The sequence below is a fragment of the Scyliorhinus torazame genome, chromosome 15 (assembly GCF_047496885.1).
Source record: "Scyliorhinus torazame isolate Kashiwa2021f chromosome 15, sScyTor2.1, whole genome shotgun sequence".
NCBI lineage: Eukaryota > Metazoa > Chordata > Chondrichthyes > Carcharhiniformes > Scyliorhinidae > Scyliorhinus > Scyliorhinus torazame.
This window is the reverse complement of record NC_092721.1, coordinates 117,016,861-117,033,381: the sequence shown is the minus strand read 5'-3', so window position 1 is coordinate 117,033,381 and position 16,521 is coordinate 117,016,861. Positions and strand designations below refer to the sequence as shown.

The 16,521-nt window shown below is 49.5% G+C and overlaps 1 protein-coding gene across 1 annotated transcript in view; it reads left to right on the top strand.

The window, feature by feature from the left end:
- Positions 1-16,521, top strand: part of LOC140391764 (E3 ubiquitin-protein ligase RNF149-like) — an 81,381-nt gene that overhangs the window by 50,435 nt on the left and 14,425 nt on the right. The window contains exons 4-6 of the mRNA XM_072476612.1: positions 7,511-7,594; positions 9,509-9,591; positions 13,791-13,887. Of these exons, the coding sequence (XP_072332713.1) occupies positions 7,511-7,594; positions 9,509-9,591; positions 13,791-13,887 (264 nt within the window). The remainder of the gene's footprint in view (positions 1-7,510; positions 7,595-9,508; positions 9,592-13,790; positions 13,888-16,521) is intronic.

The following is a 16,521-nucleotide window of genomic DNA, read 5'->3' as shown; positions in this document are numbered from 1 at the left end:
GAGGAAGGTGAGAGGGGCAGTGTATGAGTATGGAGAGTGGGCCAGCAGGATGTTAGCGCACCAGCTCAGGAAACAGGAGGCAGCTATGGAGATAGGAAGAGTGAAGGATAGAGGGGGGGGAGAACACAATCTTGGGCCCAGCGGGGGTGAACGGAGTGTTCAAGGAATTTTATAGTCGGCTGTACGAGTCGGAGCCCCCAGCTGGAGTGCGGGGGGGGGAGGCAGATTTTGGAGGGTTTGGTGTTTCCGAAGGTGGCGGAAGGGTTGGTGGAGGGTTTGGGAGCCCAGATCGGGCTTGTTGAAGTAGTGGAGCGATTGGAGGCAATGCAGGTGGGCAAGGCCCTGAGGCCGGACGGATACCCAGTGGAATTTAGAAGAAGTTTTCTGGGGTGCTGGGGCCGTTGCTGGTGAGGGCATTTAACGAGGCTAGGGAGTCAGGTGTTCTTCCCCCAACGATGTCACAGGCCTCAATCGCACTGATTCTGAAGCAGGAGAAGGACCCAGAACAATGCGACTTGTATAGGCCAATCTCCCTACTGAATGTAGATGCCAAATTGCTGGCCAAGACTTTGGCCTCTCGAATAAAGGATTGTGTTCCAGGGGTGATAGGGGAGGATCAGATGGGATTTGTAAAAGGAAGACAGTTAACGGCCAACGTTGGAAGGCTATTGAATGTTATCATGATGCCCTCCAAGGGTAGGGAGGTGGAAGCATTGGCTGCTAAGGACGCGGAGAACGCCTTTGACCGGGTGGAGTGGAATAATTTGTGGGAGGTCCTGGGGAAGTTTGGGTTTGGGCAGGGCATTGTAGACTGGGTCCGGTTACTGTACCAAGCATCGGTGGTGAGTGTGCAGATGAACCGAGTGAGCTCGGGACGAGGCAGGGATGTCCACTCTCCCACTGTTGTTTGACTTGGCTACAGAGCCATATGGAACTGAGAACGTCGAAGGACTGGTAGGGATTAGTCCGGGGGTGGGGGGGAGGTGGAGCACAGGGTCTCGTTGTACGCGGTTGACCTACTACTGTATATTTCTGACCCGTTAGGGGGAATGGGAGAGATTATGCAGATCCTAGGGGAGTTTGGCCGGTTCTCGGGGTATAAATTGAATATGGGTAAGAGTGAGGTCTTTGTGATCCAGGCGAGGGGGCAGGAGAGGAGGCTGTCATTTAAAGTGGTGAGAGAGAGTTTTCGATACTTGGGTATTCAGGTGGCATGGGCATGGGAGCAGCTACACAAATTAAATCTGGCCCGGTTGGTTGAGCAAATGAAGGAGGACTTTCGGAGGTGGGATATGCTCCCCTGTCACTGCTGGGGAGGGTACAGACCGTAAAGATGACGGTTTTCCCAAGATTTTTGTTCATTTTTAAGTGTCTCCCTATTTTTTCCCAAAAGCTTTTTAAAGAGGGCCAATGCGGTGATCTCTTAGTTTGTATGGACGGGTAAAACCCCGTGAGTAAGGAAAGTGCGGCATCATGTAGGGGCACAAGTTTAGGGGCGCTGGTAATGGCACCTCTGCCGTTCTCGCCAGCTCGGTACTCCACAAGCCTGGTGGTGGTGACAGCTCTAAGGGTGTGGGGACAGTGGAGGAAGCATACGGGAGTGGAGGGAGCGTCAGTGTGGGCTCCAATTTGTGGAAACCACCAGTTTGTGCCGGGGAGGTTGGATGGGGGTTTCAGAGGTGGCAGAGAGTAGGGATTGAGAGGCTGGGGCACCTGTTTCTTGATGGGAGCTTTCCTTGTTTGGAGTTTGAACTGCCGGGAAGGAATGGGTTTTGTTATCTGCAGGTGAGGGGCTTTGTATGAAGGCAGGTTTTGATCTTTCCACTTCTATCTCCCCAGGGGATACAGGAAAAGGTAGTTTCGAAAATGGGAGTGGGGGAGGGGAAGGTCTCGGAAATTTATAAAGAGCTCATGAAGTGGGAGAGAACCCAGGTGAGGGAGGTAAAGCGCAAGTGAGAAGCTGAGCTGGGTAAGGAAATAGGCGCTGGTTTGTGGGAGGATGCTGTTAGCAGAGTCAACATGTCCTCATCATGTGCCAGGCTCAGCCTGATACAATTTAAGGTGGTCCACCGGGCACACATGACGGTGGCCCGGATGAGCAGGTTTTTTTGAAGGGGTGGGGGACAGATGTGGGAGGTGTGCGGGAAGGCCCGCAAACCATGTCCACATGTTTTGGGCATGTCCGAAGCTTAGAGGATTCTGGCAGGGATTTGATGATGTCATGTCCACGGTGCTGAAGACAAGGGTGGCACCGAGTCCAGAGGTGGTGATTATTGGAGTGTCGGAAGACCCGGGAGTCCAGGTGGTGCGAGAGGCTGATGTTTTGGCCTTTGCCTCCTTGGTAGCCCAGAGACAGATCCTATTAGCGTGGAGGGACTCGGAGCCCCCAAAACCGGGGGTGTGGGTTAGTGTCATGGCTGGGTTTCTCAGGCTTCAGAAAATTAAGGTGCCCTAAGAGGATCAATGTTAGCGTTCGTCTGGAGGTGTTAGCCGTTTATCAACTTCTTTGGGGAAAACTAAACTATTCGCAGATACAATAGGAGGGGGTGGGGGGGTTAGGGAACGTGAGGGGGGGTGGTGGGGAGATAGATTAATTCAGGCAGGATTCACGAGAGGAGGAGGTGGGACTGGGGAATTGTCGGTATAAGCCATTTTGGCTGGGTATGGTGGGGGGTGTTATGCACTGAGTTATGTTTACATCCCCCTCAGCCCCACTGTCCTTCCTCTCGCCCCATCCCACTAACTGCTGGTCATGAACAGGTCCTTAAAGAAAGTGATGAACTGCATCCACCTGGAATAGAACCTTTCTTCCAACCCTCTCAGGGTATATATAATCTTTGCAACAGTAGGAATTCTGCCAGGTCACTCATCCATGCCGAGGCCCTGGGTGGCACCACCGACCTCCATCCAAGCAGGACGCGCCTCCGAGTCACCAAGGAGACAAAGGCCAAGACGTCAGCCCCCCACCCCCACCCCCACCCCCTCCCCCCGCCCCCACGACCTCTTGGAGTCTGACACCCCAAAGATCACCACCAACGGACATGGCTCTAGTTTGATCCTAACGATCTCCGACATGATCTCAAAAAACGAGAAGCAGAACCCATCTAACTTGGGGCAGGACCAGGACCTGTGTGAGTGATTTGCAGGCCCCCTGAACAACGCTCACACCTGTTTTGCACCTCAGGGAAGAACCCACTCATACGTGTCTTAGTTAAGTGCACTCTATGTACCACTTTCAATTGTATCAGACTCAATCGAGCGCAAGAGGAGATAAAGTTCACTCGATGCAGGATCTCACTCCACACCCCTCCCTCTAGCCCTAGGCCCAGCTGTAATTCCCGCATCCCCCTCACCATCTCCGGCAAACATTCATATATATCAGAGATCTTCCCTTGCCTCATCGCATCCTGTGATAGCATCCTGGGTGCGATTCTCCGCTCCCGCGCCGGTTTGGAGAATTGCCTGGGTCGCCAAATTTTCCCGCCACGCCGGTCCGACGCCATCACGGAAGCAGCCAGATCGGCACAATCGCGTTTTGCGCGGCGCGGTCCAGCGAATCGCCCGAGACAGCCAAAACGGCGATTCACCGGTACCCCCACGATTCTCCGTGCCGGATGGGCCGAGTGGCCTGCCCAAAACGGCGGGTTCCCCCCGGCGCCGTCCACACCTGGTCGCTGCCGGCGGGAACAGCGCGGGAACGCTGGGGGGGCGGCCTGCGCTGGGGGGTGGGGGGAGAGGGGGGATCCTGCACCAGGGGGGGCCTCAAATGGGGTCTGGCCCGCGACCGGTGCCCACCGAACGTCGGGCCGGCCTCTCTGAAGGAGGACCTCCTTTCGTCCGCAGCCCCGCAAGATCCATCAGACATCTTTTTGCGGGGTGGACTCGGAGAGGACGGTAACCATGCATGCGCGTGTGACGCCAGTTATGCGGCGTCGGCCGCGTCAAGTATGCGGCGCCGCCTTTACGCGGCGCCAAGGCCTGGCGCGCGTAAACGACGCAGCGCCGCTCCTAGCCCATTATCGGGCCCTGAATCGGTCAGGATAGGGGCCGTTTCGTGCCGTCGTGAACCTCAACGGCATTCACGACGGTGCGAACACTCTGCCTCCATTTCAGAGAATCCCACCCCCTATCTATCAGTGTGGGTCTCGTCAACTGGGGGAACGAGGACAACTCAGTCCGAGTAAAGTTCCTTACCTGCAAATACCTGAGTGCATTTGCCCTCGGGAGTTGAAATTTCTCCTCCATCTCCTCTAGGCTCGCAAACCTACCTTCCACAAATAAATCCCTGAAAGTACTTTAAAACTACCATAGATTTTCTGAAATATTCACTTGAGGCTTTCAGTTTTATATCTTTCAAATAAAGCATCACTATGGATGTCAGTACTCTCGTGGCAGTTGATTTGGTTGGCATTTTGTGAAATAATATATGTAATATAATCACAGTATTGGAAAATGAATATGATTTCTTTAGAAATATTTTGGTAATCTTGATTTGGAGGCTGGGTGCATCAGATTCAATGGAGCACACCATATCATGTCTTCGAGTCCAGGGGTCCAGGTGGAAGGGAGATGACATTAGTGCATCTCAGGAGACAAATGGCAATGTTTACTCGCGTGAGGCTTGAAGAATGACTGTGTTTTGAGGGTTCTCACTTTTGTCTGCAGCCCCCTTGTCGCCCTCTGCACAGGCACAATCCTGCTGCTCCCCCCATCAGCTCAAGGACTCTTTCCTTCAAGGGGGTGAGGCATCTGAGCTGACGCCTGACTCCGGTAGGCTGTGCCCACTCACGCCTGTTATGCTCAAGTTTATCCTGCTATGAGACCGATGGGGAGAGTGTAGCGGAAGTCCTGTCAGTTCAGATGTTGATGAGGTGGGGCATGTGTGGGACTTGAGTGGAAGTGGGGATGGGAGGAACAGATTAGATATTGGGGGTGACCATGGGGATCGGTCTGGGAGGGGGGGGGGGGGGAGAGGGGGGGATGTGGTGGAGAAGTGGGCCTCGTGACAGGTGTTGGCAACCCGCAAGGTAGCTGGGTAAGAAAATACCTTGGAGGTGCGAGGGAAATCTTGAGGGGGTGCAGCAAGAGACTGGATGTGTCACAGTGGTTAGCACTGCTGCCACACAGCACCTGGGACCCAAGTTCAGTTCCTGTCCAGGTGACTGTGTGTGACGTGTGCACACTCGCCCCGTTTCTGTGTGGGTTTCCTCCGGGTGCTCCAGTTTTCTCCCACAATCCAAAGATGTGCAGGTTAGGTGGATTGGCAATGCTAAATTGTCCCTTGTGTCCAGGGATGTGCAGGTTGGTTACAGGGATAGGTGGAGTGAGCGATGGAGTGAACTTCGATGGAGTGCTCCTTTGGAGGGTAGGTGCAGACCTGATGGGCTGTATGGCCTCCGTCTGCACCGTAGGGATTCTATGGACTAACTTCAGCTGCGCAAAGAAGGTTATTCATCTTTTTGTGGCTTTGCTGCTCGCTCCTCTTCTGCAGTGAGCTGCCACTGACCAGGGCTGCCACTGCCTCCCAAGCTGGGGTGATCACCTTGCTGGTAGGATGTCTGCGTAACTGTGGATAGAGGACATTCTGTCTCTGCTGCACACCATCCAGGAATCTGGTCTAGACTCCCTCTGAGAAACATGGTGCTGGCTTCCTGGCAGCCATCTCCTCGAATGGTTCTGGAACAAGTGCTGGGGAGGTGTTTATATGGAGCTCCGCACTGATTGCAGTGTTTAAGTTGCCCTGAGCCGAGTGAATCAGCGGGAGGCCATCACAAGCATGGTGTGATTCACATGGTAAAAAAAACAATTTGTTAAAGAGTTTCAATATTCTGTGAGATTTCCCGCTGGAATTTGCACCAGTTTTCATACTGGAATCAACACTTTGCCAAATTTTGGTAAGATTCCTCCCTAGATACCTTTACATATAGATGGTAATTCATTCACTTGCCCTGCCAAGTGCTGACAAATCACAGTTTGAGATGATTGGCAATCCTTCAACTTGAACTCAGTTTTCTACTTGAGAGGCAAGCAAACCAAACTTAGACATGGAGGTCAGAGATCCCCTGGATTATTTAACAGAAGAATCAGTGAAGGCTCATTTCCATCTAGGCTAACGGGCCCCAGCTCCGACACAAATGTCTTAGAACTGGGATGGGAACCCATTCGGACCCGAGCCTTCCCCGTCTGCATCAACCCCACACAATCTATTACCTCCCTTAGCCCGATTGGGGCCCCCAATCCCTACACCTCTGCCCCCGCCACCCTCAGGAACTCCAGCCCATCCAAAATCCGACTCATACCCTGATCCCCCACCGGAGGCTCCGATCTATACAATTTCCGGTGAAAATGGCCTGATGACGCTTGTTTTCTGGGCTGGCATGTGGAGTGCGGTCACTTGAATGAGACAATTGTTGTCCATACCCCAGCCACAGCACCGTGGATATTCCATACATGGGCTGCAGCAGTTCAAGAGGGCAGTTCACCACCTTCTCAAGGACAATTAGAGATGAGCAATAAATGCTGGCCTGGCCAGCAACACCCACATCCCTTGAACGATTTAAAAAATCCAAAATAGGCTTATTTTTCAACCAAGGGAAGTTTCACTAATTAACATTAGGGAATTGAGAAGGAGGGGGTGAAATGGGTTGTGCCAGCAAGTGGGCATAATCTGACAACAGGATACAATCTCATCATGCCACTTTACTTAAATCTTTGAGCTGCTTATCTCCAGACAAAGCCGATTTAAATTTCAGTCAATTTTCTTGTTGACAGCAGCCCTGAGGTAGCTCCTGCTCCTCCCAGCTCCACGTTCATGTAATTTTCTTTTGGTGGTGGCCTCCAGTGGTTTCTTTAGCTGGCACAAATTGGATTGCATGTGGATTTGGTTATCCTTTTTTTTTAAATTTAGAGTGTCCAATTCATTTTTTCCAAATGAGGGGCAATTTAGCATGGCCAATCCACCTGCCCTGCACATCTTTTTTTGAGGGGTGTTGGGGGCGAAACCCACGCAAACATGGGGAGAATGTGCAAACTCCACATGGACAGTGACTCAGAGCCAGGATCGAACCTGGGACCTCGGCACCGTGAGGCAGCTGTACTAACCACTGCGCCACTGTGCTGCCCTTGGGTTTGGCTATCCTGATATAGCTGGGCTATTGCTGGCTATGGCCTGGACAGCTGGGTTTTGAGAAGTGGACAGCTATGCATTGGGCCTCAAGCGGTTTTAGTTATGGCTGAAGACACGAATACTTCAGCCGTTACCAGAACAGAGAGTGGTGCAATTTCAGTGCAGAATGTGTGCTCACCATTAGGGGTGGTTGTACATCCATTTATCCATTTTACTTCCTTAAAACAAGTACAGTATCGATCAATGTTTACGCCAAGTGCAAAACAAACGGCCTGCATTGCTGGGGTTTGGAACAGGCTCTACCAGTTCAGAATTAGACTCGAGATTAGGTTAAAAGATATTACAGCCTCATTTTTAATGTAATTATTTTTTTTCATCTATTAGAACAAGAAAAACAAGAATAACAGGAAAGAAGCCAAGAAGGCTATCAGTAAACTGCAGCTGCATACTGTCAGGCATGGAGATAGGGTAAGAGCTTATTATTGAATTCTTTGTCTGTTGACAGGATTTTGATTTTCAACTTTTTTTTAAACAATGGACAGAGTGAGGTCCTGCCGGCAGTGCGGCCCTCCTAAAAAAAATTGCCTTCTATCCACATGAAGAGCATAATCAGGTTATTTTTCAGAAAGTAAGATTTCCAGTGGCATTATGAATTTTATTTCAAACATTTTTATATATTTTGTGTATTTTCTTGTTTTCATGCACTACCTGCAGCACAGATTGTGGGCCGATGCACCCGCCCCCACCACCTGCTTGCGACGGTGTATGACTTTCACTCAGCGTTTTCCATTGTGGGGTGGATAAGATGTGGGGAAGGAGTTAGAGACATAAACCCTTGTCCCACTTTGTGACGCCCATGGTATGTTTAAATGGCCAATAGAAAGAGAGTAATTGCATTCAGACAGCCTTTCTCAACCTCAACGCCCTTTATAGCCATTGAAATCTAGAGAATATTGTAATGTAGGAAAACGCAGCAGGCAGCTTTCCCACAGTAAGGACCCCCCGCCAGCAATAATACAAATGAAAAGATTATCTGCTTTTGGTGGTGTTGATTAAGAAATAAATATTTGTCTGGGTATCTGGAAAACCTGCCCCCACATCCCTTTTCTTTTTCCAATAATATCTTGGGATTTCTTTACATCTATCTGGGATGGCTGTTTAATGTCTCTTCTGAAAGATGGCATTCGTTAATAGTCAGTCTTGTTCGCAGGACCACACTGAAGTGTCAGCCAAGATTATATAGCCAAGTTTATATAGTCAAGTCCTGAATTGAGACTCAAATCTATGACCTTGTGATTTAGAGGCAGGAGCACTAACACTACAAATCTGATATTTGGAATTGAATGCTCTCTCTGGGGAATTAAGTCTTCTCTCTAGCACCAGAGTACATACATTTCAACTGGTTTAAAACCAATCTAATACTCCGGCCTCTTTTGCATTGCTTCCCCCTTGTGTTCTTTGGCTTCACCGGTTTTCTACCTGTCCTGCAGTTCTGGAGATGTCAAATATTTTGGAAGGAGGAACAAATAGTAAGAGTTGATATTCATGTAAAAACTCTGAACAGTGTGAATGAACATAAAGACCTGGGGTTTAAATACAAAATTCACTGAAAGTACAGAGCTGGTAAATGCAATCCTAAAAAAGACCAACAGCTTTTTTAGCTTTATAAATAGGAAGAAGGAAATAATGGAAAATTCATGCAAAACATGAGTTAGGCCACTTTATTTGTAGTTTTCGGTGCTCGTTATAAAGGGCATTAGAGGACTCCTTCGTCAAGTAGTAGGCCTCTTGTATATGATGCACCGAGGCCTAATGGTATTTTAGGTAACTCACAAGCACTGACCAATTTAGTGCTGACCCAAAAACATCTCTGATTGGTTGTGTGCCTTTCTGTTGCTAACTTTATCAGTATTGTGCCCCGAAGTCACCCAAAAACACCAGGCAGAATGCATACTAATTTTTATCCCAGTATCTTCTCTAGCAGAGAAGTGCTGAGATGTGACAGTTACTCCAAATGGCTGCCCTATTTGTCTAGTACAACTATTTAACTATTTAGGTGATTTCCTATGAAACAACCATAAAGTTCTCCAATTATGCTAATGTGAACCTTAAAATAGACAACATGGGGAAAATGAGACAAATATTATCCAAAATTGGACTATCTACAGCTCAAATCCAAAAAATACACACTTATGTCTCAGACATATTTGTTCAGTAGTGTAAAAAAAAAATCTTAATCCTTTAAAAACATAAACCTTTTGGTCTTTTAAAAGGAGCTGATGTTTACACTCTCAACTGTAGAAAATAACTCCTCTATATCAAAAATGATTTCCAAAGAAGTTTTGTATACAATATCTAACTTCACACTTTTACTCTTATTAGGAAGTAGATTTGGACATTGATGGTTGTGCTGTGTGCATTGAAGTGTATAGATACCGAGATGTTGTGCGAATTCTTCCATGCAAGTATGTACCTTTTAATGTAATGTGCAATACATTGGTTTCAATATTTTAACCTGAAGTAATATATCTGTATAATCTTAATTTATAAGATAAAAACAGAAACAAAATACCTCTAATAAAGTGAAAAGGAGTTTCAGAATATTTTATGGACTCTCTTTTTGCTACAATAAAAATTTGAAGTTGGAACTTAGCATTGCAATGATCAGCTTGATTCTACATAAGAAAATGAGCCCTTATCTTGGTGAGAGAAGAACTCCTCCACAAGAAGAAATGGAAATCAGCATGTAACTCACACAAGCGACCTGGGCAAAACATTGGGTGGAAAAATCTGACTTTAAAAATAAAACATCTGCAGAGGGGATAGCATGTGGTGGGTGGGGGGTAGTAGGGCCTCTTGAATCTGATGTACTATTATTGGGCTGCAAATGCAGAGGAGATTCAGGAATGGAGTAGGGAGGTGGGGGCTTTGTGGGTAAGGATGGAGGCGGGCTCATGTGACGGTTGCGGGCGCTGGCAACGACACCGCTCCTGATTGGCCCAGGGAAGTATTCGGTCAGTCCTGTGGTGGTGGACACGCTGAAGATTTGGAGGCATTTTGGCAGCATTTTAGGTTGCGCGGTGTGCGAGGCTGGAAAGGTTTTGGAGGGTGGTTTTCAGCACCATTTCGGGGGTTTTGCATGTTGATGTGGAACCCAGTCCCCTGGAAGTCATATTCGGGTGTCGGACTGGCCGGAGTTGCAGACGGTGCGGGGTAAGATGTAGTAGCCTTCTCCTCGCTGATTGCTCGTAGGTGAGTCTTGTTGGGTGGAAGTCGGCATGGCGGGGGACCTGCTGGGGCTTTTAGCCCTGGAGTAGGTGAAATTTGTTCTGGGGTGTGGGGGGGGGGGGGGGGGGGGGAGCGGACGACAGGCGGGCGAGTGATGGGTTTTAGAACAGTTGGGGAAGGTTCATTTTGCATTTTGGAGAGTTGGTTGCCGTTGACTGCTGTGGGAGGGAGGAGGAAGTATAGGTGGGTGGGGGGTTTAATGTGTTGGCACATTTTGTTATATTTGTAAATTGTAAAAGTGCTGAAAATTTGGAATAAAAATACTTTCAAAAACAAAACAATCTTGAAGGTAGTAGAGCAATGGATTCCCATCCAGGTGATGAAACACGAGTCTGGGGCTCAGTGGCTATCTTTCAATTTGCTATTTTACTTTAATTGGGTCATGCGTAGCATATTTTATTTGAGGGGAAAGGAGAGGTGAGAGAAGAAAGAAGAAGAGAGACATATAGATAAGCAAACCTGGAAAGATTGTGGAGTAATGCAATCTCATTCATATCTGGTACCACATTCCAATTTCGTTGTGATGTGGAGATGCCGGCGTTGGACTGGGGTGAGAACAGTAAGAAGTCTTACAACACCAGGTTAATTGCAATAGGCTTGTTTCGAATCACTACCTTTCGGAGCGCAGTTCCTTCATCAGGTGAATCACAATTTCATTGTGGCAGCGATGTCTATTTTTTAGATGCATTTTCATCTGATTTTGGGAAATTGTATCTGGAAATGTCAACAACTAGTGTTGGGCAAAAGATAGCAATTGTTATTCTATAGAGGAAGTAGTTTAGTGAATGAAGGCAAGATTAAATGAATATAGATGGTGAAGGGTGGGTTTTAGGGGTGCAATGTCTATAATTTGGCATTGGGTCTGTAACCTGACTTTGCACAGAACAAATGCAAAGTCGGCCTGGATTTCATGGTACTGCTTAAGTGTAGAAATTGATCCAAATTAACTTTATTTAAGCATTACATTGCTTCAGTGTTTACGCCGGCGTCAACACTTAGCCATGTTTTTGGAGAATCCTGGCCCTTATTCCCCAATATTCCAGATTCTCAGTAACTACCCTGTCGAACCCCTGAAGAATTTTATATATTTTAATAAGGCTACCTATCGTTCTTCTAAACTCCAAGGAATATAGGTTTACTATACTCGATCTTTCCTCATAGGACAATCCCGAATCCCCAAAACCTTGGGCGGGATTCTCTGACCCCGGGCCGGGTTTGAGAATCGCCGGGGGGAGGGGGGGGGGTTGCGGGGGGGAGATTCTCCGCGCGGGCTGGGCCGCGTGGCCGCCGAGAAAGGCCGAATCCCGCCGGTGCCGTTCACATGTGGTCCTACCCAGCGGGACCTTGCCGTCCATCCTGCGGGGGGGGGTCTCCACCATGGCCTGGTCCGCGATCAACGCCTACCAATCGGCGGGCCGGCTTCTTCTGGTGGGGGCCTCTTTTACTCCGCGCCGGGTCCCTGTAGCTCTACGCCATGATGCGTTGGAGCCGGCACGGAGAAGGCAACCAGCGCGCATGCGGGTGTTCACGCCAGTCGCAGCACACATGCACAGACCCAAGGAGCGAGATTCTCCGACTTCCCGCCGGGTCGGAAAATCGCCGGGGGCTGGCGTTAATCCCACCCCCACCGGTTGCCGAATTCTCCACCACCGGATATTGGGCGGGGTGGGAATCGTGCCACGCCAGTTGGTGGCCCCCCCCCCCCCCGCGATTCTCCGGCCCGAATGGGCCGAAGTCCCGCCGCTAAAATGCCTGTCCCGCCGGCGTAAATTAAACCACCTACCTTACCGGCGGGACAAGGCGGCGCGGGCGGGCTCCGGGGTCCTGGGAGGGCCGCGGGGCGATCTGGCCCCGGGGGGTGCCCCCACGGCGGCCTGGCCCGCGATCGGGGCCCACCGATCCGCGGGTGGGCCTGTGCCGTGGGGGACTCTTTCCCTTCCGCCTTCGCATGCGCCGCCCGGAGATGTCATTTCCGCACCAGCTGGCGGGGCACCGAAGGCCTTTTCCGCCAGCTGCAGGGCGGAAATTTGTCCGGAGCGGGCCTAGCCCCTTAAGGTTGGGGCTCAGCCCCCAAAGATGCGGAGCATTCCGCACCTTTGGGGCGGCGCGATGCCCGACTGATTTGCGCCATTTTGGCCGCCAGTCGGCGGACATCGCGCCGATACCGGAGAATTTCGCCCATGGTGTCCGTTTGACACCGGTATCAGCAGCTAGAGCTGCGTGAGTCGCTCCAGTGCCGTGCTGGCCCCCTGTAAGGTGCAGGATCCCTGATCCTGGGGGCTTGTTGACGCCGTCGTAAAATGCGTCAACACTTAGCCTCAGGATCAGAGAATCCCGCCCCTTAATTTCAATTCCGAAAGTAGGGAGACTAAGGGGATGATTCTCCAGGGCCGTTAGCTTCATGCGGGAATCGCGTTGGCCCCTTTGAAGCAGGCGCGAGGGCTATATCGGGATTCTCACCGGGCGTCAAACCCATTGCGAGCCTCCCGGCTTGCTCTGCCGGCCCCGATCAGCTTCCCGCCCAGAGCGGACGAGAACATGCTAACTATAATATATTTTAACCTAATTACTGGCTTTGAGACAGGATGCTGCGAACTCTGGTATGCTCCGGCGCCCCACCAGCTGGAAGTCCCGCGGGGGTAAATTATTACTGGTCCTAAGAAGTGGGGACCAGGTGCTCGAGACTCCAAGGGAGGAGCAGGGTGTGAGTACCCTCTTTGCAGTCACCTCCAGGTTCTGAGGGGGGGTCCTTCAGGGCAGATGGGGGTTAGGGATCTTCCCGGTTGGGCTGGGCTGGAGAGGGGCAGGATGGGGGCCATGTAACATATCTTCCCTCTATAGCTTTGAAAATCATTAACCTGTCTTTCAGCATGTCACATTGTAGTTAAGCCTTCCCTCTGATGTGTTGGAACCCTTTGATGTCTCTCCCAGCAAGTATGGAATTCTCACTAATACTCTAAACGATTCACAATTTGATTTTAGAAAAGGTATCGTGTGTCAAATTTTAGCTGAAGAATAGAAAGTAGGAGAATGCTTGAATTGTGCTGCTGTTTCCTCAGGTGATTAACATATTTCCAAATCTGATTTCTGTACTTTTCAATGAATGAGTTTAAATTAAGATCATAAATGAACTTATTGTGCTTTACTAATCAATGTAAGTATCAACATTGTTGCAATAGAAATTATGCATTCTGAAATAGATGTTCAGATATTCTTTGCCTCTTGTTTATATAAATTGAATAAGAATTGAATCGATGCAATACTTATAATCTAATTTGTGGAGTGCATGACCAGCAAGAAATAGCTGGCTAGCTGTGATTTGAAATCAGTTCATGTATATACTGCAATCTGTTTATGATTTTTACCTGTTCTTTAGGCATGTTTTCCATAGAATATGTATTGATCCGTGGCTTCTTGAGCACCGAACTTGTCCAATGTGTAAACTTGATGTCATCAAAGCACTTGGCTTTGTGGTAAGTGGTGGAAAAATAATTGGATGAAATAATGGGTTATTTAAATGCCCAATGTTAAAAGAGAGAATGTGTAATTTACAATTTCATATCAAGTCTCATCCTTGGCTCAGAAGTAGCTCTCCTACCTCTGAGCCAAAACACTGGGTTTAAGCCACCCTCTGGAGAGCTGAGTACATAATGTCAGCTGACTTTTCGGCATATCTCCAAGGAAGTACTGCACTATTGAGTGGTGTCGTCTTTTGGATGAAATGTCAAACTGGGACCATATTTGCCTGCACAGGTGGCTCTAATAGATCCCTTGGCAGTGTTAGAGAAAGAACAGGGAGTTTCCACTGTTTCTTGATCAACATTCAGCATGTAACCACCACCAAAACAGATTATATTTTCCATCTAGGTCATTGCTGTTTATGAAACCTTGCTGATGAATTTGTCTATAATACAGCAGTGACTATACTTCAAAAGTGCTTCACTAGTTACAAGTGCTTTGGGTTATACTGAGGATATGAAAGGTGCGATAGAAATGCAAATTATTTTCTTGCTTACTGAACATGTTGTTGTGTACTTTTCAGTAAGCAGACTGAATAATTCCCAAATGACAATTGAGAATATTTGCCAATTTATTTAATCAGTTAATTCACTTCCGCCTCCCCTCCCCCCACCTTTTTCTTCTTGCCTATCTTTTTCACTTCACTTCTCCCCTGGACATTTGCTCCTCAGAACTGGGCTGGGAGGTTGAGGGACATGCCATCTAATTGGGCAGGAAGGCTTGGGATGGAGAGTCTGTTGCCTTCCAGACTTTCCCCCAATTAGCTCTGGGGTGGGAAGGGTCGAGAATAGCCTTCATGCCCAGAGGCCAATTGAGGCCCTTAATTGGCGACTTTAGGGCCACTTTTTCCTGCCATTGGTGGAATATCAGTGATGGGGTAGCTACACCATGTGGACAAGCTGCTAGCTATATACCCTGATGGGCCTGACAGCAGACTTGTGAGGGAATGCCTCCCCAGCAAGAACCGCCTCCATGGGAGGACCCTCTTCCCTTAAAGTCCACCTCCCATCCCGGCCTTTAAACTGACCACTTTTGCCTGTGTTCTGGGCATCTATAGCTGCTCCTCATTCTGGATATAAGGGGCGCGATTCTCCACTCCCACGCCAGTTGGGAGAATCGCCTGGGCCGCCAAAATTTCGGGGGACGCCGGTCCGACGCCCTCCCGCGATTCTCCCAAGCGGCGAGAACGGCCCGGTCGAGTTTCGCGGGCCGGAGAATCGCCGGAGACACCCAAAATGGCGATTCTCCGGCACACCCGCTATTCTGAGACCCGGATGGGCCGAGCAGCCAGGCCAAAACGGCGGGTTCCCCCCGGCGCCGTCCACACCTGGTCGCTGCAGTCGTGGGCAGTGCATGAACGCTGGGGGGGCGGTCTGTGGGGGGGCGAGGGGGGATCCTACACCGGGCTTCACCTGGAATGTGGGGTGGCCCGCGATCGGTGCCCACCGATCGTCGGGCCGTCCTCTCGGAAGGAGGACCTCCTTCCTTCCGCAGCCCCGCAAGATCCGTCCCCCATCTTCTTGCGGGGCGGATTTAGACAGGACGACAACCACGCATGCGCGGGTTGGCACCGGCCAACCCGCGCATGCGCGGATGACGTCCGTTATGCGGCGCCGGCCGCGTCATCTATGCGGCGCCGCTTTTACGTGGGCGACAAGGCTGGGTGCGTGTAGATGACGTGGCCCCAATACTGGCCCATTGTCAGGGCCTGAATCGGTCGGGACCGGGGCCGTTCCGCGCCGTCGTAAACCTCAACGGCGTTCACGACGGCGCGGCCACTTCGGCGTGGGAGTGGAGAATCCCGCCCATGATCTCTTATTCTCTCTTCTAATAAGAGTCAAAAGTCCGGTTGATTGGAGGTGTCTAAAATACAACTTTATTTGCTAATCATTCATCTTGATTCACTTGCATAACAACTGAATCAAAAACATTGATCAAAATAATACATAAACTGGTCAGAGCATAGCCAAAAGCTTTAAACAAAAAGCATAAGAAAAGTAGAAAGAAAATTACTTCAAACAAAGAAAGTAAATAGATGGTTCAGAATTCATGAAAGCATAAATTTAGAACAAAACCTTAACCACAAAGTCTTACTCTTAAGGAAGTTCTTATTGACGGTCTAATCCCTCATTCACTCTCATTGGCTTCTAATTCTTAGCTGAGACCTCCTGATTTATTCAAATAAATGTCTGTCACTTCAAAAATGATTTATCAATCAATCATTGCTCATTACTTAGGATTTACTAATGTCCGTCAAATTAATTCAGTGTCTACGTGTGTCAGCCACTGTACGAAGTTAAGGGGCAGGATTCTCCGTAGCTCAATGCCGAAATCGGGAACTGAGATCGAACGGAGAATAGCTTCTGACGCTGGAATCGGGGCAGACAACGGTTTGACCCCGTTCACGATGCTACGCCCCTTCCAAATCGGTGTCATCGACGCGTGGGCAGCCGCAACGCCGTTGGCGCGTCATCAACTGGCCCACCCGCGATGCTTCGCCTCCGATGGAAAACCAGCAGGACTGGTTTAGCTCAGAGGGCTGGACAGCTAGTGTGTGATGCAGAACAAGGCCAGCAGCGCGGGTTCAA